Source organism: Thunnus thynnus, chromosome 22 (assembly GCF_963924715.1).
Source record: "Thunnus thynnus chromosome 22, fThuThy2.1, whole genome shotgun sequence".
Taxonomy (NCBI): Eukaryota; Metazoa; Chordata; class Actinopteri; order Scombriformes; family Scombridae; genus Thunnus; species Thunnus thynnus.
This window is the reverse complement of record NC_089538.1, coordinates 4,164,124-4,190,686: the sequence shown is the minus strand read 5'-3', so window position 1 is coordinate 4,190,686 and position 26,563 is coordinate 4,164,124. Positions and strand designations below refer to the sequence as shown.

Below are 26,563 nucleotides of genomic sequence, written 5' to 3'. Positions count from 1 at the left end.
TGGAAGTTGTGCAGCTGTTTGCTGTGTTTAATACTTTGGATTTTGGCGGGCCAGCTGTTGTATAACGGCAGCCAGGAGTTCCCTAATTTTAAATGAAGTCATTATTTGTGTTATTTAATTTATCATTTAAGTAACTTGGTGTTTGCTTGATCTTTTCTTTTAACTCCTAATGTAGTCTACTCGTATTTTGTGTCAAACATAGGTAACGGTAAATGGTAAAATGACGTTACTTTATGTACAGTACATACTGTATAGTAGTTGTTTATGTACAGTATATAACTTACAGCCTGCTCAGATATACAGTCATGAGTGAAATATTACACATTTTGTATTTTAGACTAAAATAAATGTATATAATTTGTTGGTACAGTTGGTATTATAGTGTAACAATGTAAATGTAAAACAGGTTACCTCACTCTCCCCACAACGGATCACAATATCTATTTTTTCTGTACCAGTAGGCCCAATTTGCAACATAGCCAAGCCTATGTGAAATTTCTTAATAACCTAAACGTGGGTGAGGGTGGATGTGTTCTAAGGCACCACAGTTGAATAAAGACAAAAATAAATCTTGTTCTTCTATCACAATGAAACTTATTATTATAGACCTACATACAATATATTTCTGTATTATAACCTTTATTTTTATCATGAAATTATGCAAATTAGGCAAACTCATGTAATAAGTCAGAACAAATATAACTATTTCAGGTGCATCGTCTTCCTTTCATCATATGTGTATAATAATTAATACGAAAAACAGAAATGTACAGTGGGGGAAATAAGTATTCAACATGTCAACATTTTTTTCAGGAAACATATTTCCAGTGCAGATATTCGTATGAAATTAAGATCAGACATTGATATTAACTCAATAAGGCAAAACAGCTAAAGAAATCATAACATTCCAATCAATAAAAAAGTCATGTGCATTAAATTTGAATGACTCAAAGTCTTGAACACGCTGTATGAACAAACACTGAACCACTAATTAGTCCTCTTACCTGTGCTATTTAGAATCGGCTGGTTAGTTCATGTGGCTATTAGCACTTCCACTCTTTTAAAAAGGGTTAGACATCTGTGAACACATTATTTGTTACCAAGCTGTCATGAAGAAGCATCTCATGATGATTAGAGGCAAAGAGCTCTCCCAAAACCTTTGCAACAAGACTGTTGAGCAACATAGGAAGGGTACAGGTTACTGACTGATTCCTCAACTCTTAAATGTTCCCATAAGCACCACTGAGGCCATTATCTGCAAGTGGAAGCAGCATCACTCCACCATCAACTGGCTGGGGCATCAAGGGGCTGTGGTTTCCCCTTCCTTAGCTGCCTCCAGGCCCTGGGGAGGAAGCTGACTGTCAGAGGACACACCCCGTCCCTCCCTCACCCATCATGAGGAGTGTATGTGTCTGACACAGAAGTAGCCCCAACTTGACCCCACCATGCCCGTCAGAAACAAAGCTTTCACATTTATTTCTTTTTCACAAATGAGCACACGATTCTTAACCTTTGACTGTCTAAACTAAATATAAATGAAATGATATGAAACATTCTGTTATTAACGTCCATTATCAAAGTCAAACTCTATGTAGAAATATAGGACTGGCAGTAGCAGCACTGCAGCAGCAACACTGTCTGTGTGGACACTGCAGGTGTGTGAGACGCAGCAGTTCAGCGATGCACACACACTGTTCAGGTAAAGGTAGGCTGTGTGTTCCAGGAGTTAGAGGCACCACACTGAGGAGGGGGTTGCTTCTGTCTCGCCAACTCAGGTGAGATGAATAAAGGGAAAAACAATGTCTGTTGCTCGTTCTTCTCTGGCCTCTCATTTTACATCTTTCTATGACATAAAGTCACGCAGGCAGCCTGCTTGGCAGCAGGTGTTCTCTCCTCTACTCATCTGCACTGTGCCTGAGTTTCTTCTCCAGAAATGTTGCACAAGGTGAGTAATTTCTCCCATCTCTGTTATCAACCTTACACTCTAACTGTGCCAGACACACAGGAGCACATAGCCGGGCTCACACACGGTAAATGGGTGATGATTCTTCCCAGGTTCATGGTCACAGAAGGTTTCATCACCGAAGGATGGCATCCACTCTCCAAGAGACCAGGTAAAGGTGAGTAATTTATTATTACATCATTATCATTTGTGTCAAACAAAAGGCCACTAAACACAGCTCCCATCTAAATGTTTCAAGGCTGCAAATTAATACAAAACTCCAAGTTCTTAGTTTAACCAAACTACATCCAAATAAGTCACTTTACTGAACTCAATACATGTTTTAATTTATCTCTCTGTTATCTGTCTTCCTCAAATTCTCTCAAGCATCTCATGTAGAAATGCAATAGGACTCAGTAAATCATTACCAACAAAGAGAGAAATACAGGAGAGGTTCAATGACTCCTCTAAAATGAAGATATTTCAGATGTTTTCTCAAGCAAACCATTTTATTGATCCTATGGTAGTGAGATTATTTCTAAAGGGTAACATGCAATCAGCTGTAGTTCAGTAAAACTACAACAACAAATCACATCCTCCCCTCTTGTTTTACATGTCTGTCTCTCACTTTGTTCCCACATTTACTAGACTCTCACTTTGAAGCCAACAATACACAAATGCAAACACAAGAGTGCAGTGTTGCATTTTAATTCTCATACACAGATACGTGGAGGGCTCAGCATGTATGCAATATGAAACACAGTATGTGCTCATGCAGTCATTGATAATTCACTATAATCCCACTATGTATCTGTATATTCTTTAGTTGTGTGTAATTATTTAGACCTGACATATTTACAGAGGTTTGGTGTGACGTTCACAACCATGTTTGTAGGAGCACATAGTTTGTCCAATGGTGTGTAAAATAACAGAGGTGCTCAGTCACATGACATGTTCCCGTCATCATCTGACAACAAACTAACTACATTTACTCAAATACTGTACGTCAGTACAATTTTGAGGTACTTGTACTTTACTTGAATGTTTCCATTTTTAGCAACTTGTACTTCACAATATTTGAGGAAATATTATACATTTATTTAACACCTATAGTCACTAGTTACTTTACAGAATATTTTAATTAACATACAAACACTGATGATATAAAATACAACACATTAAAGATCAAACCATTGTTTCACTTGTCTTTTAACCTCTGTCCTCTCCCATCAATCATCTCACGACCCCTCAGATTTATCTTGGGACCCTTTGGAGGCGCCCAACCCCTAGGTTGGGAACCACTGGACTTAACTACCTACAGTTAAGTTTGCTGTATATAAAGTAGTTCAAACTAGCTCCACCTTAACCAGCTACAACAATAAAATGTTGTTCACACACTGATGCATCAGTATTAATAATCTAATAATGTCATATTAACGTCACTGCACAACCACTATTTTCACTTGTTATACTTCTACTACGTTTTACTCATCATACTTATGTTATATTGTAGTATTGCTGCTTTGAAGTAAAGGATGTAAAAACTTCTTCCTCCACTGGCTGTCATGGAGGGAATGTGAAGTGGATACATCTGTTGCTTTTATCAGGTTGGTTCACACACTGTAAACTTGAAGCCAAAGACTCATCTCATATGTTTTATTTGGAAGAAAAGTGACTTTGATTGAAACACTTCACACAGTAATATTGATGAGGAAGGATAAAACTTGTCCATACAGGATGTAGTCAAGGTTACGGTTAAGCTGATGATAGTGTATTGTTAGCAGATAGAGAATCAACATTCAACATGGATTACAGATAAGTAAAGCTGGGTTTTCATTTCAGAGCTCAGTCTTCTTTCATTTTTTCTTCTTCTCTTCTTTTCCCTCCTTGTGGAAGACTTTCCCATCAGGCTGTTCTCTCCACTTCAGGGTGACTCCACTCACTCCTTGCTCCTTCAGTCTGTCCTGGAACTGGGAAACACAAATGGAAGCCATTTGGAAACATTCATCCCCCTTATTGTGTTGTTGTTGTATCTAAAAAACCCCACTGGTTTTTAGATATTATCAAACTTCATAGTGGCAAAACACATCAAGCAGAATAAGCATGTAAACAAGTATTCTAGACCTGTTTGAGACACCCCCAGCCCCCAACCCAGTCTGGATTTTGGAGACTTGCCTTTTTCAGGATGTTTGCTTTCACAGCAGGGTCATTGAGATCCACAGAGGAGTCCTGCACCTTCATCCTCAGCTTAACTACCCACCTCTTTACTGGTACTGAGACACAGAATGAGAGGAGAAATGAATCATTCATTTGCTGTCCTATTAGTTCTGTGATATTTACATTTTTTCAAGTACATTCTGTTAGGCCTCAAAGCACAAGGTCACACAGAGAAGGCCTACATGTAACCTGTGAAGCCTGACCACAAGGTGCTTTTTCCTTTATTTCCCCCGAGACAAAGGAATAGCGACAAAATGCTGCTTACAGACAATGAGAGTCCATTGCAAACTCCATTTCCAAGGATGCTTTGCGATTTTCACACCTCAGCAGGGAACAGTCAACATACAGTCTCTCATTGATGGAGACATCCTGATGACATAGCCATGACATCACCGCCCCTTTAAAAACTGAGCACGCCCTGAAACACACGCTTTCATTGTGAACTGAGCCAGGAGAAACACCGTCCTCCTGTGAGTCAGCTTCGCTAACGTAGGTACCCCACGCACGTGTCTTTCCCCTCACCGAAGTCTTTCCCCTCGCTGGACAAGACGAGACTTCGCCCGTGTTCACCCGAACACATTCCTGGATCCAAGAGAGACCGCTGCTGCAACCACTGTCATCAAATTCCCCTTGAGAAGGAAGAAACAGAGTTTCTTCAGGAAGACGTGGAACTTCTCTGCCCCGCTCTTCTTCACCGAGTCGACTCTGTTGTTCTCTCCGCCACGCCGCTGAGAGCCAGCTCGCCAGAGATTCGCCACAGCGCGAGAACGGCTGTGTTTGTGCCACCGTGAGGGAGGAAGTAAGTTGCAGAAACCAGACAACGTGCGTCACAGACTGCTGTTTGTGGACAAAGGAACTGCTTCTCTTCCCCTCACAATCACTTTCCCTTCTTCTTCCCTTTCTCTTGCGACTAACACACACACACACACACATACACGCACTGACATCTTTTTACACATCTGATGGTCAGATAACATTAGATACAGAACTGCTCTCTCTTTCCTTATCCGCCATCAGACACGTGTGTAACACAGAATTTGGTGAGTGCAAGATGTCGACCACTAGGCGGCGCCATCTTGCTATTGTGTAACCCAGACACCGCTCGAATTCAACCCTTCTTTGTTCACCCTTGAATGTTGATATTTCTCAGATATTAACATTCTAGATGAACTCTTTTATGAGACTACCTTGTTTGGTTATTGGTCCCGGTTTCCAGGTGGTGCCCCGTATTTGATAATACATATTAATTGTATTATTGTTAATAATCAACTGTGCTCCTCACAGATCCAACAGTTGGTGCCTGAATTATTGATTAACATTAACAATATCTTTCAATATCTTTTCAATATCTTTCATAATTCATAATTATCTATGATAATTATGAATTATTGCTAATAACCAAACGCACTCCTGCCCGTCCTAACAATTCAAACATGATTTATGCTTAAGTTATGCAGCTGAAGGACAGTAAACCACTCACCAGGAGGGACACTGTAGCAGACAAATGGAAATCTCTCTTCACAGGACTTGAATGTCCATTGGTCTGATTCCTGCACACCACACATCATTTTCATGAGTGATCCTGAAACTGAGGCACTCCAACTGTTGAACGAGTAGGCACTGCCATCAGACCAGTTAATGTCAGGATCTCTGTACAGGCCGATCCATGTCCAGGCTCGACCTGGCAACAAATTCAGGACCTCCTGGTTCTCAACGTCGTTCCTCACAGTGGTCAGGTCTGTGAAGTTCTCCCTGCAGTACCTCTGAGCATTGGACCAGTTCATTCTTTGATTCACAAAAACAAATTGAGGATCCAGCTGTGTTCCTGCAGTTAAAGTATTGGGGGAAAAAATGAATCTTTGAGTTGAAGTCCTGAACTACAATATAATCATTATTAGAGAGGAAATAATGCTTTGCTGGGTACTTACCATTGTAACAGATGAAATAATGTGTAAGTGTGCAATCAATGGAATGCCATGAGTTATAAGTATCTATGATAACTACACAGCGTTTATCAGTGTCTAAACTTGGTTGATTGGATCTCCAGTCCCTATATTCAGCTCCACTCCCTCTGTACCCATCTGACCACTTCCAATCAATGACTCTGTACAGGCCAATCCAGACCTGACTGTTGTAACCAGCAGATGAAACTGTGTTGTTGAGTTGGTTCATGTCTTCAGTGTTTTCAATGGTGACCAGGTCTGTGTATGTCTCTCTGCAGTACGTCTGAGCTTCAGTCCAATTCATGGGTTCAGCAACAAAGTGGTACTGATGGAGACGACATGTGGAGAAGATGGACCAGCCTGTGAGGATAACACTACTTTATAACCTCAGAATCAGCATAATAAGACTAATAAATAGTTTCTCTTGGTGATTAGTCAAGAGAATCTTTAACACATAAATCAGCTTTGGGAAGGCATTAACTTGCACTCAGGAAAGGAATCGGATACATAAAGTGACTGAAAGTAAGTTAAGGAAAACAAAGGCAATGACCTTATATGCAAAACATTTATTACCTAAAGACTAACCTAACAATGACACAAAACAACACTCACTAAACAAATAATGACGCCACAATGAAAGAATGAATGAATGCAGAACCAGAGTTTGTCAGAAAAGGGGTTGACTAGTGACCGTCACTGGAAGCAGCTGGTAAACTGGGGTGGCAAATTTAGAATTCAGTTCTAAGCAGATGAAGCTTTTTGAATTCACCTGGTTAGCAGAGCAGAAGTGTGCTACTTGCATGTCTGTGGGCTGGTAGCTGCTGAGTGGTGTGGTGACGTCAGGAGAGATGAGAAGGTGTTGCCACCGTGGGGAGTGGAGATGAAGATTTGTCAGCTGAAGTTGGTTTCAACTCAGAGAAAGAATGGGACCTCGTACCAGTAACAAAGAGAATCCAACTATTGCATTCCAGTGATGGTCTTTTATAGGTACAGTTAGATAAGGGACTTCAGAGAAGCGTCTGACCAATCATGGCATCCACTAGAGGTCAGATAATTTGTCTTATTTTTAAAACAATCTCTCAAACAACTGTACCTTGTTACCAAACAACTACCATGACTAAAAATCGAATGTTCTTATGCTCAGGAGATTACAATGCTACCAAACAGCACATGTTTATCTCTAGTGGTTACTGAGATATTAATTACCTGATTTTAACACACATACAACTTGGAGAATTGAGTTAAAAATTTCCAACATAGTTATGGACACAAATGTACACATTCAAACAATAAGGAAAGTAATAAAGTGATGGCATTGGCCACTTATTAAGGTAGACAGTGTTCTGCTGAGGAATATCCTACACAGTGATTAAAACCAGTAAAACACTGAATAAAGCAGTTTCATGTTAATAATCAGTGTTTCAGCCCCTCTGGATATGAGACATTCAGAGAGGCTGTTAACATTTGCTCAGCTTGCTTCTCTGATAACTTAAGATTCAGACGTCTGATGACTAAAATCCTTCATCCGGTTAAAAGATATAGTTAAAAACAACCAAGATATAAAAATGTTTAATAAAAATGTGGCTTAAATCTGGATACATGTCAGTTTATGACAGCATTTGGCAGACAACCACAACACTGATGTATGCACAAAGGTCATATGATGCTATCAACTGCCGACCAAATGAAAAGGACCCTTACCTTGATTAAAAGTGTGAATTTCTGGGTTTAAACATTAGAAACATTTTGGATGATGTAATTACACAACTCAATAAAACATTGAGTGAAACGTTAGACATTAAACATTATAATGTGCAAAAGTTACATATTATATCTTTAAATATTTCACTGACCTGAGAGATACAGGACACCCAGCAAGATCCTTTCCATCATGATGCTGCTCTGAGGTCTCTGTGTGTCGATGTTCACTATTAAAAGGAAACTCTACCTCTATATTAGCTGTTCTTAGGCAAATCTAGTCAAATACAACACCAGCTTCTCTTCTCTGTTAGGGGCAAAAGTCACTGGTCTGCTGCATTCTGTATGCAAAAAGCATTGACACACATTTAAATGTTTATCTCCAACACATTTTCATGTTCCCACAGAGCATTTTTGAGGCTGTTTTTTTGTCATACTTTGGTCGTGTGCAAAGGTGATGATTTGAAGGGATCAGTTCATCTCACCTACAAAATATATATATTTTATTTCTCACTTACCTCCAGTCGTATCTAGTGTGCAGAGTTTCAGTTGTATTTCTCTTCTATACATTAGAGGTGAATGGAATTTTCTGTTTCTTTGTTTTTTGGTGCTCACAGTGTTGAAAAAGTGTCATTCAGATAATTCAGCAGCAACATCTCTCTATGGAGTCTTCATTACTCCAAACAGAATTCACTGTGATCAGTTTTCATTGGGACTATTTCTTCAGTAGAAAGTAGTTCCAAAGATACCTGTTCACAGAGAGGCTGGGCTGGATGTTTGAAATGTTTAAATGTGGTTAACACCTCTAATTAAAATTCCACCGATTCCAATGTGTATATACATCAGATGAAAATACACACATACATATATAAATAAATTGAGTAATATCAGTTCACAGGTTTAATAGGAGACAGTTCAACCAGATTTGGCTCATGGCTGCTATTTGTCTACCACTACTCTACTACATATTGTTGCCTTCAGGCAGCAGGAAGTCTTCTGAGCCTCTCACTTATACATACATGTAAATGTTAAGACATTCTGAATGATGGTGATGTATTATTGTGTAAAATGATGACCTGGTTCATGTTTTTGCTATCTACTACTCACTGGCAATAACAGACACAAGTACATTTTATGGTCTAAATAGACCATAAAATGGTGGAATAGATGCATACTGAGACCTCTAGTCAAGATACTTCTATTTTGCATTTGTTCTGAATGTAAAACTATTTCTTTCATTACAAGTGATTTGAAAAAGGTACATGAATTACAGAATATCTTAGTATTTCCTCCTTTTACTTTAATGACATCATGCACTCCAGCTGGCATGGACTCCACAAGTCTGTTCAAAACCTGATGAGCCTCGTTAGGATTTGACAATGTTCCAAAGAGCTTCTTGTGATGTCACAGAAAGTTTGGCTCTCTCAGTCTTCAAGTGCCCCATGAATGTTCAATGGGGTTGAGGTCAGGTGACTGTGGAGGAAAGTCCATGACAGTCAGGACTCCTTGGTCTTCTTTGGTCTTCAAGTAGTTCTTGCAAAGCTTTGAGGTGTGTTTGGGGTCATTATCCTGCTGCAGTATGAATCCTTCTCCACAAAGATGCAAACCAGAGGGTACAGCATGTCTCTGAAGAATGGAGTGGTACTTCTCCAACAATAAGATTGATATATATTAATTATATACACTATATCTTATGCATGTATTTGTGTGTGTGTGTGTGTGTGTGTGTGTGTGTGTGTGCGCGCGCGTGCACGTGTGTAGGTCATTCACTGTCCCTCAGGTTGTGGCATGTTCATACATATTGGGCATATATATACTGCATGTGAGCTCCTACATTATTAAATTAGCAATTTAACAGCAGCTGAAAATCTTTTCACTGACCTTCAGTGGTTAAACTTCTCACCTTGCTGCTGTGATGTAGAGAAGTGTACTTTGGGGTGTGGTAAGTACATCATGACATTGCTGTTGGGTGTGGTTACAGATGCAACAGAGCATACTTTTGACTACACCCATCAGCAAGGGGACTTCTCTTTAGCCTGGGGTCTGTTCCAGATCGTGGGTTTAGTGAAAACACGTGAGATGACTTTAACTGAAGGTCAGTCACTGTGGTAACTCACTCTGTGAACTAACCTGCTCACTGGCAGCTTTTCTTCAAACCCTGAGTTTCTGTCTGTCTCCTCCCTCCTGCAGAGCCTGAAGGAGTTGTCGGACATGCTGCTTCATTTCCTCATTGTTACAGTTGATATTCATTTGCAGAGCTTTATGTTGGGAGTGGAAGTTTCCCAAGGACTGATTTTACTGACCCAGCCGCTAACAGTAATGTCTTTGAACAGCAATGAACTCATCCTACTTACAAGTATTGTGTTTGTATCCAAAACTTTCTACTGCAAAAATAGTACTTAAGAAAACAGGTTTCTTGAAAGACACGTTGCGTTTGAATTTGTAATTATTGATTATGCTGTTAGTGCCATAAACAATATTTTATTCAGTCTCATTGTGTTGGTGCAGAAATCTCAATACCTGGACAAATACAACCAAAAGTATCTGCATGGCTACACAACACTAGAGACAAGTGAGAAAATATGGTTTTCCATATTAAAAACTGCCAGTTCAGGTAATGGACACAACTAAAAACGGCCCTGATGAAGATGAGGGGCTCTGGTTTCAGAGCCAGTGGACAGTAAACCAGGATGAAGGGGCCTACCAACTGTCAGCTGCTGTCCTGAAACAGCTACCAGAGGTCAGTGTCCAGAGGTTCTCCACAATACAAATACAGGATTGTATTCATTCAGCAAGAAAACAGGAAATAAAACAGGGGATTCACCATTACCCACTAATATACCTTCAAATTCCTCCCACATCACAGACATAAAATATGAATTCATATTGATGCTGAGAATAATTCTGCTTCTTGAAATAAATAGCTCTTTGAGAGGAGCTGCATTGTTGTTCAGCTGCTGTGTGATTACTGTGACCCTTAAAGATGCACTTTGTCTGCTGATGCTGACACACATGAATGACAACCAGTCATGATGTAGAAAATATGATCGTGTGGAGCCAAACAAATTCTACAAAAACACTTTAAATATATCAACATAAATAAACAAAGGGAAGCTAGTATTTCCTTTAAACATTTACAAATAAATACTTGGTTTTGACCTTTTTGAACCCAAACTGAATCAGATTTTGAGTGAAAAGGAAACAAAGAGACTGGTGGTTGCTTGAAGAAGAAAGTTTGTGCACTAAACATGCTCCATAGTATAAAAGTTTCAAAAGGTTGCTATTTCTGTATGTTGTGGTACTTACAGTTTACTAAAACAGGCAACTTGTTCTGGTTCATGTGAATGCTATGCTTGTGTCCTCAACATGCTCTCAGACTGTATGAACAGTTAAAATAAATATTAACACAATTTCTTAATAAGAAAAAGAAAAAGAAAAAGGAAATAACATGAGACTGATGTGAGGAGTTGAGAGGTTTATGTGCTGTTCTTCTGCTCCCATTCCTGCAAAACAAACAAACAGAGACACACACTCAGTTTGCATGCTCCACATTTACATGGATTTGTCTTTGATATTATCAAGCAAGCAAACAAAACTTTATTTGTAGAGTACATTTCATTCCAGGAGGAAGCACAATGTGCTTCACAGAGCTGAGCTACCAGGAAAGCTGCAGCCACAAACACCATATGAATAATGTACAAGATAAAACATTAGGCATAAGTAAACACAATTAAAATAAACAAGACTAATACCATTAAGAAAGTAGGAATAAAATAAAATAATTAAGTGACCACTGAAAGGGAATGTTTTCAGTTTAGTTTTAAAAGATGACAGCGTTGGAGCACATTTAACATGATTGGGTGGGATGTTCCAGCAGCTTGGAGCATAAAAGCTAAAAGTAGTTTCACCAATTGTCATGGCAACCAGGAGAATGACCAGTCGTCAATCACTGTTATCACTGACATTTTATCACCAGTAGTAGTTTTTCAGAATTAATACAAGCATTCAGATCAGTGGTTATTTTAAATGAACGCTGTAGAAGAAAAACATGTAATATTCAATTAAATATGCACATAATGTTGTACAACACAGAAAATAATAGTAGAAAATAGTTTCAGAAAATTATTATTATCTTATATATAAGATTATTTCTTCAAACATTTTCGGCACTTGCCTACTCTAGCCTCAAACCTGTCAGAATAAATAAAAAAGTCTAAATAAAACTTGGCTTGATGAACATGTGCTGCAGGATTTCAATGATTTAAAGGGGAGTTTGTAGTGGATTAAATGTTCAAACCACAAACACAAACTTATTTTTATCCAAAAGTGAAAAAGATAGAATAGCTTCACTTCTAGTGTGTTGTGTTTGACACACTGCTCCTCCTCTCCTCCTCTCTCCACCCTGACACACAGTTTGGCGTGGCATTGCTGCCACAAGTGTGATGTTCCTCTTTCCCTATTTGCTGATTCATATACTAGTTATTGTGACTTAACACAGTTTCCAGTACTACAGGTCCTACACTGGTCATAAAAAATATAGTAAAAATGTACATATTATTTTGGTGAGTATGATGTTTTCATAACTGACAGAACCATGAGTCAGAGCTACAAAAATAAAATCCAGGCTGTAAAAAAAACAATTTTCCTTTCCACAAGATGTTGGAACCTGGCTGCAGGGATTTGATCCCATTCAGCCACAAGAGCATTAGTGAGATCCAACACTGATGTTGGGTGATAAGACGATGTGTTAATTCGTCCTCATGAAAAAAAAAAATGTCCTCATGAACTTTGTGCATGAGGGGACTCATGTTGAAACAGGACTGCCAAAACTGTCCCTGTATATTGCAAACCATTATACATCACTTTAGTCCCAGTCTGCATTGTGAGCTCTGACCTTGGTCTTCCTGTGTCCCTGGACTGGTGAGGCCTTCTGGCCGCCCTGCTGCCGTCAGAGCAGTGAGGCACTGTTGACCAGCAGGGAGCAGGACTGGTGTCACAGCTGAAGGAGGGAGAAGACTCCTGGGTCTGTCGCATAGCCAGTGACCACACACACACGCACACACACACACACACACACACACACACATAAAAAATTAGACAGCTAATGGTGGCATGTAGGTAGGTGTTTGCAATTTCAAGTAAACTGCTATAGGAGTAATGAAGCACCAGGACAGTAAAAGACAGCATAGTACAGCTCAGTGTTCTGACCTGGAGGTTGTAGGAGCCAGGTGGGGCCCAGGGTGACGCCTCTGCTCTGCACTTGAGGCACAACACCTCAAATATACACATTAGTCCACAAAATACACTGTACATGGAGGAGATAAAGTTAAAATAAAGGCAACATCTGAAATTTGGCAGTATTTTTGTTTTAAAAAGATGATGGGAAGCAAAAACACTTCCTTTCTCTGTCTTTCTTTCTTTCTTTGAAAAACAGCTGAAGCTACAGAGGTATAAATCTACATACTTATATCCAGTGAAATTATGAACTTATAAAATTTGCATTCACAATATATTGCTATCATCAGCACCATATCACTTTATGTCTTTCTTGTTACAATGTTCTAAGATTTCTTCATGAATAAACGTAGTAGTAAAATAAAGTAAAATAAAATAGTAAAACTAAGCTAGAAAATACTGAATTACTGAAGAAAAGCAGGAAAAAGTGGGGAGAAAAGTGACGACTCAATTAGAAACAAATGGCAGTTCTTTGACTTTGTGTTTCTGTGATTGTGTGTCTCTCACCAGAAGGACTGCTTGGCCAGCTGGATGACGTTGGCAGTGGTCTCGACGTCAATGTAGTCATAGTGCAAGGTGGCTGGATCAGTGGTGGAGCCAGTCTCAGCCAACAAAACCCCCAACCAGCGACCCCTTGCCTCAGAGGAGGAGGCCTGGAAGAAGAAAAAGACAGTTACAGAACCAGTTTGCATGATATTAAAGGACCTACGATGATTGCAGGTTGTTGTTCTTTTGCGCAAACAACATTAATAAATTACTCTTATTGGCTTTTTACTTGCGAAACTTTTATTGCACTTACAGTAATGTAACGAGTGTAGTTGTTGTCAACTCGAGTACTTCACCTGGTTCCTTGTCCTCTGCTCTGCTGTGTGTGCAGCACACACACACACAAGGACCCCTCAATGAAACATGAGTGGAATGGAATAGAGAAGAGAGGATATAGCGCGACCATAAATGACAGCAAAATGCAGCAGGGACTGTTTATTTGTTATTTACCTAATTTATGTGCACTTGTTTCATTTCAGCTCAGTGTGAGAGTCTGAGCCTTCTGTGTGTGTGACAGGGGAGACACTTACTGTCTGTGCAATAAATGCTTTGTGAGTAAAAAGCCAATAAGAAAAAGCTTTTAAAAGATAAGCCGCTTCACACACAAGCGAATGAAGAACCAGTTGCATCAGCTCTGCTGATTTGAATGTATGGCGGGAAAGTTGCCACTGACACCTGGTTTGTAATAATCATAATTCAAACGCAAGGGCCATGCAAATCAGTGGGCCATAGGCTCAATCACCATTGTGTTACCTTATTCGACGATAGATGGTGACTTAACAGACGTTTATTGAAATGAAATCTTCAAGGTTATAACTTTAATGTTTGACTGTTGAGACTGAAACACAGGAATACACATCTCCTCATATGCAGGATGTAATGCAGAGTTTGCATGTATAAGGTACCTCCAGTACAGCCACCTCCTGGCCGTTGCGAAGCAGGCGGAAGGCGAAGGGGTGTTTGTGGTCGAGGCCGGGGCTGACCTCGCAGCCTCGCAGGGGCAGCGAGGCGATGTGGCTCTTCAGGTCATCACGATCCTTATGGAGGAGCAGCTGGTTGTCTTTGAGACGGCACCAGCGCTCCCACCAGCGGTTATTGGACAGAACATTCAGGTAGCCTGTCAATCAGCAAATGCAGTCAGCAGAGGGAAGTCTTTAAGAACTGACAAGCACTTATAATCCTAAGATTTACATTATATCAAACCCCATTTTTGATACTACTTATGGCCAGCATTTGAGTGAGTACTTGGATTCTCTGTATAGTAGTTTTCACTGGTTGGCTGCCAGAGCTCCTAAATTGTTGACTGTCATCTTTAGTCTTCTTAGTTAAAACAATGTGATGTGATGAATCCTGTAAAAAATCAGTTTGTTTGGCTGCGCTGTAAACAGATACAACAGTCGATGTTCGTTTGTTGAATTTCTGACAGAGTGGCAGCTCAAAGCAGTGTTATCTGCACTGATGTTTGATTTTGAACAGAACTCTGGGACCTGAATTATTGGGACCTACTTGTTGTTTCCACCAACACTCACCAGATGTCTCCAAATCAACCAGGGCCTTAGTTAAGTAGAACCAGCAGTTCCCAAACATTTTGAATTACTTGCAGACCAGCCAGTGGAGGTGGGCTTAATTGTCAAGCTCACTTGTTCTCCACATTAGACAAAGACTTTCGTTTTGTGGGTCCACATGTCTATACAATTACAATATGTTTTAAAATGCTGTTTTTCAACCTGCTGTAACTAAACAGTATTGTCATGAATTTTGACTGATAGGGACTTGGATGAGACCACTACAGCTAGTCCTCCTCCTGCACTGGGACTGAATTCCCCTGAGGTCCCTACAACCTCTTTGTCAATTTCTACCAGCATGCTCAGAAGCCACTAGTCGTGTTACCTATCATTCAAAAGTTCCTGAAGACCGTCTTAAAGTAAGTGAAGTAAGACCACATATTGGTGAATTAGTGTGCTCAACATTTTCGAAGAAATATGACATCCACAACACCAGACCACATTTAAATTCTACTTTCATTTTATATACGGCAGCCTCCAACACACCCACCTATAATGTATCATGATGTATTCTTTCTGATCTCACCCTGGTGCTTGGCCACCAAATTACCAAAGGTGCATTTGGAAGGTCACAGATGCCCTGTGCCAAAGTATATATTTATTGTCAATTGTCACATTTTTGCATTTGTAATGATAATATTAGCATTTATTGCATCAGTATCAGTAACAACAATTAGATTATTATTTGTTATTGTTAATGGCCCTGAAATTCCATATTGGTGCAAATTTACTTTTTATTTCTATTCTGTTATGTACATTCTAGAAATAATTTGAATAAAATATTTTTTAGGGTATTTTATGTCTTTATTAGATAGAAATAGTGGTGAGATGACAGTTAATGACTGGCTGAAAGGGGGATGCAACAGAGGTCTCCGGTGAGAATTGAAAACAGGGACATAGGTGTTCATGGCCACGGGGATAGTTTAGATTAATAATGGTAATAGTTTTAGATTTTTGCATTAAAACTATTAAAATATTGAAATATTTTATCAACAGCTTTAAGTGTCTTCCATCTGAAATTATATATTAATCAGCCTTCACAAATGCATGCTGTTTTAGTTTTAGTTTTAGTGTTTAGTGGATAATGTAATAAGCACATATAATGTTATCATTTTAATAAAAACTGATAAAGAAAAAGAAAAAAGAAAAAATGTAGAGGAAATGTAACTCAAAACATATATCTAATACTTCAGTCCAGTCTGTATTTGATATATATAGTAGTGTGTGACACCTGCGTGCCAAGGTTAATCACACATTCTACACCGGATGTACTGTTGGTTTTGTGGTTAAAAACAACCCTGCAACAAACACGTATATGTATATGCCTGTAAATGTATCCCACACAGATACTGTGTGGCAGCATTAACAGAGTGAAGGTACATTACATCAGCAGACAGAAACATGCAGTGGACTGCCCAGATCATCATGGTGCTCCTGAACATTGTATGGATTGCCTTCTTTTTACAGCCATATCCCTTCTCAGGTAAGAGAAGCTTTTGCCACTGGAAATCTGTTCCTCTTTACCTAGTTTTAAACATACACATTGATAATGCAAATAAAGTATATCACAAATTGTTATAGTGATTATCAGATTTGTTGTGTACATTGCATTGTGTTGCCTTCAAATTACCAATGTGGAACAAATTATGATTAGTAGTAAAAGTTACTGAATTGTACTGTGATATTTGAATTTTGGTAATTTGTGTTATGTGTTTGTCTGACAGTGTTTGTACAGAGAAGAAACACTGAAAACACTGATGAGGAGATGCTATTTGGAGAGTTTTGTATTCAGCCTCAATCTGATATGAACTGGACATCAAATCTACATTCAGTCAACATCACCTCTAATAAAATCATCAACACGACATCTGAAGGTAAGTCCGTCTCTGTTGCTTCAACTGTCACATCCTTATTATAAGGCATATACTGAGTACATACAGTATATTCGCATTTGATACAGTTACAATTTCATGCCATGTGTATATATTTTTGGTATTTTTAAAAAATGTCATAATTTTTCTTTCCTGTTGTAAACAACAATGTTTTCATTAAATTCATGCATTGCTATACTTAGTTCTGTTGTCACTCATAAAAAAGAAAGAAAGCCAGTGGTGTACACAGGGTGTCTAGCTGAAGCTTGAAGGCTTTTAAATTCAGAGCCAGACTGACTGTTCTGATCATTGAAACTCTGCATACACATATTACATATTTCATACCAGAGGCTTTGTGCAGTCAATTCTTTTGAGGAGGCACAGTTTCACAATGCATATGTTTGTTCACACCAAACCAAGTTATTACCAATAATTATCTATAACTAATTACACTTATTGACGCTATATTGCAATTAACAGCAATATTGAACAAGAAATGTTAGTGAGGACGCTTTAAACTCAGGGCTAATGTTAGCTGGTCAGAGCTGGGAAGCTAGCCAGCACCACTGATTATATAACATCTCCTTGTCCATCCTGTTTTGTACGAGGCATTTCAATGTTCCAAATTTACTTTGGCAAAAACAATAATTGAGCTAATAGCAAAGGACAACAAGCCAACACTAATGCTATTGACTCGTGAGTTATAGTTGAAACCACTGATGCTAAAGTCACTTTAAACAGGGGAACAAATAACAAATTCATTCAAGTCATTTATTTAACAGTATTTATAGCATGAGCTTCAACTGGTTATTCACACTGCAGTTGGCACAACCACAATTTGAATAAATTCTACACAACTTCCACAGCCGCGGCTGAGCTGCTCTACGAGCTTCACTGATATTACGTGTTCTATCTGGAAAGAACTGAGGAGCCTTAACAGAGAGAGGGGATTGTGGGTAGCAGGCAGAGATAAATACAAATAAAATATACAGAAAAGTGACTTTTGTTTATATATTATATTATTAAAGCTAATTAAAAATGCTTGTGAATGTAGAATTTAACATTTCTAAATCCAATCTCAAATATCTGAGGGAACACATGTTAAGTTTAATGGGCACAATGCCTCTGCTAGGATATAATGTAAATTTTAACCAACATTATTATTCTATAATGTCTGTAAGCTAATGGTGTCAGCTGTCCAGCATTGTTGTTTCGAGTATGTTGTACCATGGCCACAGAGACTTCTTCATTCAGATTGACTGACAGGTGTGTAATAACTTGTTGTAACTGAACACGTGTGACACAGGTGTTTAATGGCAATTACTGTGCAAGTATTTAGGTGTAGGTATGGGCAACAACAGTGAGTGAGAAAAGCGACATCAAAATTAGTTGGGCTTTTTGAGTAAATGAATGACTGATATTTTAAATTTGCTGACATGAGACCAGTGGCCATGCTAATAAGCAGGATAATAACATCCAGGTTTGTACGTTCCATCATTGTAATGCATGACATAGAGGCAAGAACTACCTGACATTCCTGAAGTGTTGGGTATTATCCCTTACGTTGCCAGTTACGTTGCTTACATCCAGATGTGTTTCCCACAGCCAGCGAGGGGAGCAACCAACACCAAGAGGACCAAAATAAGACTGAAAGTCAACAAAGCCGTCAGTGTAATGATACACATACACAAAAAAAAGATTTGTCACAGTTGTCAGATATAGACCTCAGACCTCCTGCACCAGGATGTGAACCCAAGATAATGTAAGTTAATGTTTATTGTTTGTGCTTTGTATTAATAGCTGTATTTTTTATCATCAGAACTGTAGTAGAAATAGTGGTGGTGAAAATGCTACTAACATGTATTAGTACAGTAATGGTAAAGCAGCAGCAGCATTTGCACCGGTTTATGCTTAGCAATATGCTTAGAAATAGTGGCAGCAGTACACTACATGTGGTAATGTCAGTAGCATTAGTAATTTCACCAGATGCAGTAGCATATTATTTGTTTGTTATCACATTTTCTCTTTTCTGTATTGGATTAGCATGAAGTTTCCCAACATGGAAGTTTGCATTGATGTAGAAATCTGCTTTTCTGCCATCGCTCCTCTTGTTTCATAAGTTCTGGATCTTTGAACAGTAGAAACAATGCATAGTTTGAGGCACAATGCACAATAAAATAATAACACAAACATAACTTTGTAGTCCATGAGTTGCTAGCCTTAAGGGAAAAGTCCAAGTGTTATATTTGTACCTAAATATTATTCAGCTATACACAAGTATCTACTGTAACAATTAAATCTGAACTTAACAACTTTAATGTACATCCCAGAAGAAGAAGAGCAGAGTGGAGAGGGGCAACCTGTGGAAATAGTGAGTTAACCCTCAGGAAAACAATTTTTCATTCTGGGGCCAGAAGTAGAGATCTGTGGGATCACAAAAATTCCTTTGAAGATACAAACTGCCTGAAAATAACAGAAAAATGTTTTATCTTAGGGTCTTAAGGTCTTATCTCTAAGGTTTGTGTAGGAAGTGACTGACTGAATTATGGAGTAATGTACAGAGTGCTGAGGTCACATTTTACCTCAGCACTGCCTGATCTTTTAGGCTACTTACATATATTTTCTACTTAAATTTAGTAGAGACTCGGATGAGATGACTCCATCTAGTCCTCCTCTGCTTGGACAGACATCGTCAGAGGTTACCTCTGCCATCGAATTGACAACCACCAATCAGAACCAGGGATCAGAAGGTGTGCTCGACATGGGTTTTCTTTCTCCATCCCAAAGTTTGAAACTAAATTCTGCTTGTCATCTACTTGAAGTCCCCCTCCACTCAAATATATGTTTCGTTTATTGTTAATTCACTTGGATGTTTGAGCTTCACTGTGCAGAATGATGTATGTACGTGCAGAGTTTGACACTTGACATCTGTTTTCATGTTCACCTGCTGAAAGTGGAAACTTTCTCTGTGCTCACTGAAAATCTGATTTTAGGGGATGGGCCTATGAGCATGATTGGTGACATAACAACTAGTTTAGAGCCAATAGTGGTCCAGTATGTAACTTACACAAGTGTGATGTGGAAACCTGAAGCCTCCAGTGCACAAACACTGAGAATGGACTTAATAATGAAGTAGGAGGCATCTTGTGTCCAGCAGTTCAACTTTTGAAATGAACAATATTTCTACAATGAGGGAGGGAGAATGAGGGAGAAGAAGGAGTTGGCATTTTATGCAGAGTATTTTTCTATGTCTTAATACATATGTGGAGGGAGTCTTTCATGGTTTAATCCTCAACATTTTTCAGATATTCATCATCTATTACTAAGCACTGAACAAATCAGAGATAAGGGCAGCAGTTCAGAGGTCTGTGTGTGTGTGTGTGTGTATGTGTGTGTGTGTGCTCGTGCGTGTGCGTGTGCGTGTGCGTGTGTGTGTGTGTGTATGTGTGTGTGTGTGTGTGTGTGTGTATGTGTGTGTGAGCGCGCGAGAGAGAGAGAGAGAGAGAGAGAGAGAGACTATATCTTTCAATTTTGTCATTTCTTAATAGAGAGGTCTTCAGTTCATCAGCTCATCAGTTCATCAGTTCAGATATCCAGTAAGTCCTGCATCTTTTCAAATCCTAAAATCACTCTTGTGCTTTGTGGTTTTCTCTGAAAAAAATGATAATTTCATGATACAGTATGTTACTGAATTAATAGTGATTTACAGGGCCTGTGGTGACATTTTTATTATTAACATGTTCATACAAAAGTGTTTAGAAATAACCAGGTACCAGTGAACAGACCTTTTTTTCTCTCCATACTGTACAGAGTGATTGCTCAATTTCTCCAGAAGAGAGACATTGTCATATGGGGCAGTTTATCCTCTTCTAACTCAACTCTATCTTTCTCTGCAGGCTACTATGGCACCTGCTGCCTTGGCTTTATCCACGGGATGAAAGCAAATACAAAAAAAAAAATAGAGAGTTACATGATACAGGAACCAGATGGTGATTGCAACATCAGAGCTGTTTTGTGAGTGACAAATGTCATGTCCTTCTCTTTTGGCCCTTACTGAGCATTTCCCTCCATGAAGCAGCTACATTGTTGAAAGTCCCACTATAATGATTTGGCAAAGACTAATGGAAAAAGAAAACCTGCTTATTGAGGAAGTGATTGATTCAACCTTAGAGCAGAACTTTAAAATGTGCACACTGGTGTCTTTGACTTCTGAATCTTGTGCAATAAGTATAATAACATATGTTACATAATAATCCTGATATGTGTAGGATTCTGATGAAGAAGAGGCCCACGCATAAAAAACGGCAGATCCTCTGTGCCAATCCAGAAGAGCAATGGGTCAAAGATCTGGTTGAGGTTCTGAATCGGAGAATGCAGAATTAGGTAAGAAGTTACACAACATGCTTACACAATGATGCGCTTTAATGTCCTGCAAAAATACTGAGGGACTGTGTAAATTCTTCATCATAAAACTTTCATCTTTGTAGACTGTTAAAAGAAGAGAAGGACGCAAGAGAGGAGAGCAGCTGTTTCACCTGCCTGTCAGCTATCATTTGTCACCTTTAACCAGATAGATCAGATTACGTTTTAGTAGATTAGGCATTTCTTGTTGCTGACAGAGTGTAAATCAAGTACACAGTTCACTATAACACAGACATACCATATCTTCCATGTTATTGCCAGTATCGATTATATAGATATTTGCAGTGTGTATGTGTGCATGAAGGTGTGTGTGTGATGTGTATGTGACAACCACTTGTACAATAGATTTTCATATTTTTGTATTATCACTCTAATTGTACTTTGTGTCTTTCTATATCAAATAAAAAAACAACACAAACCAAAGGCTTATTGGGTCTCTAATAGTTAGGAAAACATCCAACAAAGCTGTTTTACATCAGTTCTGTCCTGATTTGGTGATCCTATGGTTGATTTTCAGGGGAAATAGTTGCACCGTTCCCCCAAGATGACGTTTTTACTGGATACTAATGAAACAAAGCAGGCTTAACTTTATTCCAATAATCTCTACTCTCTTATCCATTTGGCATCAACTTGAGTCAATAACTGACAACATAAAACATCCGTCAATACTATAAGCAAAAACACTCAGGAAAGTCGGTCTGCAACTCATTAATCAAAGCTGGTTTTCATTGACTTGATGACAACATGGTGAAGGATTAACTAGACCTGTTAAAAATTCCTCATGTCTGTGATGATTCTCAACCATCCAGCTCATGGGACATGAAGAAGTGGTTACAGGAAACTGGGTTTGTCATTTAGTCTTAGATCGTTTATCAATCATCCATGATGATCACATTCATCTACTACAACTGGATTGATGGATTGTGAAATGTCTTCAAGATCAAATAAAAAGTCAAGGATGTCATGGTGGCCCAGGGGCAAAGGAGTGTACTGTACCATCTAAACCACAATGTCCCTGGTTCAAATCCAACAATTTATCTCCCTCCTCGTGTTTCCTGTTAGTTTCTCAACTACATACCATCAATAGAAGGCAAAAATGCATAAAAAATAATAACCGTGTCCCAATTTCACACCATATAATTTCATATAGTATGTACAGACACAGTTTATGCACATCAATCAAAGTGCAACTCTAGAATTACACTGCAAATTAAACACTGAGAATGGACTTAACAGTGAAGTAGGAGACATCTTGTGTACAGCAGTTCAACTTTTGAAATGAACAATTTCAATATTCATATATTCACATTTTTCATGAGGGAGAAGGAGTAGATATCATTTTATGGATTTTAATGTGGTAAATATTCTTTTTGGGGGTGGAAATTCCATATCAGACAAACATTATTGTTCCAAGCAAAGTATTTTTAAATGTCCTAATAGATATCTGGAGGGGATCTTTAAAGGAACAATCCTTAAGATTTTTATCATATAAAACCTATTTTTGATTCTATTCTTACTTGCCATTTTTTCAGTAATTGACATTTAATGTGTTTGCCTTCAAGAATTTACATGGGCTGTAGTTTTATATTTGAAAGCACTGATTCCTTTAGATAATCATCATAATGCTGCCGTATTCTTTCTTAAATCCCAGTAGGAGTGCTCACATTAGAATTTTTGCGTTATGTTGTACTTTCAGTGACATTTACTTAAAATGACAGCAACTGTTGATGATATTAAGTTGATCAAACTATCTTGGTCTCTCTTTTCTTTTTAACACCAAATGTTATTACAGTGTCTGTATGGGTTATACTTCACCTACCTATACTTCACTTACCTTTTAAAATGGCCCCATTGATGCCATTATGTAAGTAAAAGTTCTACTTTAAGCAAGAACATAATGCTAGATATTAGCTGCACTTTCATGACTTAACATACTAAATTATTTTCTTAAAACATTGTTTTTCAACAGGACCAACAATAAATACATGACTCTGAGATTTAAAAAATATCAACATTTGATTAGAACTATGTTATTAACAGAGATGCTCATCTTAATTTTCTCTCTACAGACTATTCACAATCAAGCACAAGTTCTGTGTTGATCCAAAGTTGGTGTGGGTACAGCAAGTTATCAAGTTAATTGATTCCCAAGTGAAAAAGATTGGTTCACATTGAACTAAAATTCTAATTTCTAATCAAAATATCTGGACTGCACATATGACAAATGCTTTTCAACATAATTAAAATACCTAAACGTTTATAAACAATGTGTAAGGTGTATATTTCATTTCTGACATTTTCTTAAACTACAAAAAAGTCCTGGGAGAACCATGAAATGATTATAGTAATCGCTATATAATGTAGAGTATTTGATGAATGGATTTGATTTGAAGTTGTATATGCATATACAGTGCATTCAAAAAGTATTCAGACTCCTTCACTTTTTTCACATTTTGTTATGTTGCAGCCTTATGCTAAAATTGTTTAAATTATTTTTCCCCCTCATCAATCTACACTTAATACCCCATGATGAAAAAGAGAAAACGGGATTTTAAAAATTTTTGCAAATTTATTAAAAAGGAAGATCTGAAATATCGCATTGATGTAAGTATTCATACCCATTACTTAGTACTTTGTTGAGGCACCTTCGGCAGCGATTACAGCCTTGAGTTCCTTGGGATTGACATAAGCTTTGCTCACCTAGATTTGGGGATTTTCTGCAATTCTTCTCTGCAGATCCTCTCAAGCTCTGTCAGGTTGGATGGGGACCATCAGTGGACAGCCAAAATGAATTTTTAGCATAAGGCTGCAACATAATAAAATGTGAAAAAAGTGAAGGGGTCTAAATACTCTCTGAATGCACTGTATGTAGACTTGTGTATGTGTAATATGTGCCAACTTAACAATCTAAATGATAGTCTTGATAATGTCTGCTAAAATATTTTTCCTTTTACATGTTGCATATCTAAAATGGATAAAGCTGAATTTGGGCTGAGCTCTATGTGATTCTACTTCCTTGCTGGAACCAGTGGAGATATACTTTTAAAAATGCTCTAAAGACAGATCCAAATTCTAAGCCTCTTTCTCAATAGTTTAGTAGATTTTCTGGGTTTTGATCATGCTACAGGATAGTCTATGCCACTGTTGTCAGCCTGCATCAAAGTGCCCCAATAAACTCATCAGACACATCAATACAGAACTCAAATTGTTTATCAGGGTGTAGAGCACATAAAGTAACAGCAGCTCAGAACAACTTATTGCCAACTTATAACCATTACAGACCAACTATGTGGGTGAGAAGCCACCCACTTGGAATTGCAACACAAGGTAAAATCTTCAGCTAGAGAACTTCCTTCCTGCCTTGTTGCTGAATGATTGGATTAGTTTATGGGTCTCACGTAAAGTTAAATACTGCACAGACACTGTACTGACTGAGAGCTTGTCGTACATATGATCCAATCCATGACAGGCCTTTGCATCCTCGGAAAACTGCTTTTGATGACTCTCTTGCTCCAACCAACTGAAGAGAGTGAGTCCAGTGGTTGATCTCTTTCTAGACTTTGCAGTTCGATGCTATTTATTACATTATCATCCCCATAAAAATAACCAGCAATTTTATAACTATTCATTATAGGAGTACAAAACAGAATTAAGAACTTCAATATAGATCCCAGATAATAAGACTGTTTCATCATGTAAGGGCTCTTGGCATGCAAACTTGTAAAAAAAACATGCAAACTTGCAAAATTGTGACATCAATATTTATTGATAGAAGATTAATATGTATTTTTATTTTCAATAAAACATTAATTAAATAGTTAATAAATTATTATTTCTAGGTAATCCATGTACTGACACCATGCCCTTGAAAATAGTTTATCGTACACAAATACATTACATTGCTCTAACTGCTGGGCTCATGACAGCTAAGGGGCCTAAAAACCAACCAGAAAACATTTGCATTATCTAAGAGAGATAAGACTCCACTCCTTTTTTTCTTTCACAATTCCTGTCACATTTTTCTTTTCCTTTTCCTCACCAGATGAAGAGTGGGAGACACAAACAATAACTGAACCTGAAAATTCTGTGCGTTTTGGAGAGTTTTGCCTGGAGATGTCTGACAACTCTCAGTTCACCAGCTCCAAACCAGTGACCCAACTGCCAACAAAGTCAGCTTGCCCGACCAAACATGCCCAGGCAACTGAACAGCCCCCCCAACCAACTAAGCAGGCGCCCAAACTGCCCAAAGAGCCAACCTAGCAACTGAAACCGTCAACCCAGCTACCCATAAAGTCAGCTCACCCAACCAAACATGCAACCCAGCTACCCAAACAGCCCCCCCAACCAATTAAGAAGGCACCCAAATTACCCAAAGAGCCAACCCAGCAACTAAAACCATCAACCCAGCTGCCCACAAAGTCAGCTCATCCAACCAAACATGCAACCCAGCTACCGAAACAGTCCACGCAAGCAAACAGGGAATCAACCCAAGAGCTTAAACAGCCAACCACACAGCCAAACCCAACATACTGGGAATCAACCCAACTGCCTGAACAGTCAACTCAACCTGACCTCCTGCCAATTGTCACAAGTGGCACTGTGTTACCAGTGAAGTCGACCACACAGGATGTCGCTGCAAAGAGAACAACATGAAACTGCCAACTGAGACCTCCCCAGTGTTAAGCACAACAATCTGGCCGTCCAGTAAAACATGCTCCGCTGCATTCATGTAAGTACTATTTGTGTGTGTATGTAAGATTGTGAGAGAGTGAGTGAATGAGATGTTTGTGCCAGTCTGCCAAGATAGAAAAATCTAAAGTAAACACCAATTATGACTTTAATTTACGTATAGCCATGCTAGTGGTGTGGCTTAGGGATGGCGATGTCAACATTCCCATCAGCCTCAGCTGTATTTTTTGTTAAGTACTAATGCTAACACATAACACACACAACTAAGATGGTGAACATGATAAACATGGTACCTACTAGCATGAGTTCGTCAACATTGTCATTGTGAGCATGTTTGCATGCTGATGTTAGCATTTAGCTCAAAGCACTACTGTGCATAAGTCCGAATTTACTGTCTTTTTAGTGCCAAATTCCCTGTTTTTGTTATAATCCTTC

At 38.5% G+C, this 26,563-nt stretch overlaps 2 protein-coding genes across 2 annotated transcripts; one reads left to right on the top strand and one right to left on the bottom strand.

Annotated features, from left to right (window-relative positions):
* Positions 1-3,939: 3,939 nt before the first annotated feature.
* On the bottom strand, positions 3,940-6,834 carry LOC137174367 (C-type mannose receptor 2-like). The gene is made up of 3 exons (XM_067579601.1): positions 6,088-6,834; positions 5,640-5,984; positions 3,940-4,215 (listed from the first exon to the last, which is right to left on the bottom strand). The coding sequence occupies exons 1-3, from the start codon at positions 6,404-6,406 to the stop codon at positions 4,061-4,063; spliced, it is 819 nt and encodes a 272-aa protein (XP_067435702.1). The 5' UTR covers positions 6,407-6,834; the 3' UTR covers positions 3,940-4,060.
* Positions 6,835-15,354: 8,520 nt separating this feature from the next.
* Positions 15,355-21,800, top strand: LOC137174495 (uncharacterized). The gene is made up of 9 exons (XM_067579822.1): positions 15,355-15,505; positions 16,493-16,629; positions 16,871-17,020; positions 18,623-18,779; positions 19,658-19,767; positions 20,566-20,613; positions 20,914-21,031; positions 21,286-21,400; positions 21,505-21,800. The coding sequence occupies exons 2-8, from the start codon at positions 16,548-16,550 to the stop codon at positions 21,398-21,400; spliced, it is 780 nt and encodes a 259-aa protein (XP_067435923.1). The 5' UTR covers positions 15,355-15,505; positions 16,493-16,547; the 3' UTR covers positions 21,505-21,800.
* The last annotated feature ends 4,763 nt before the right edge of the window (positions 21,801-26,563 follow it).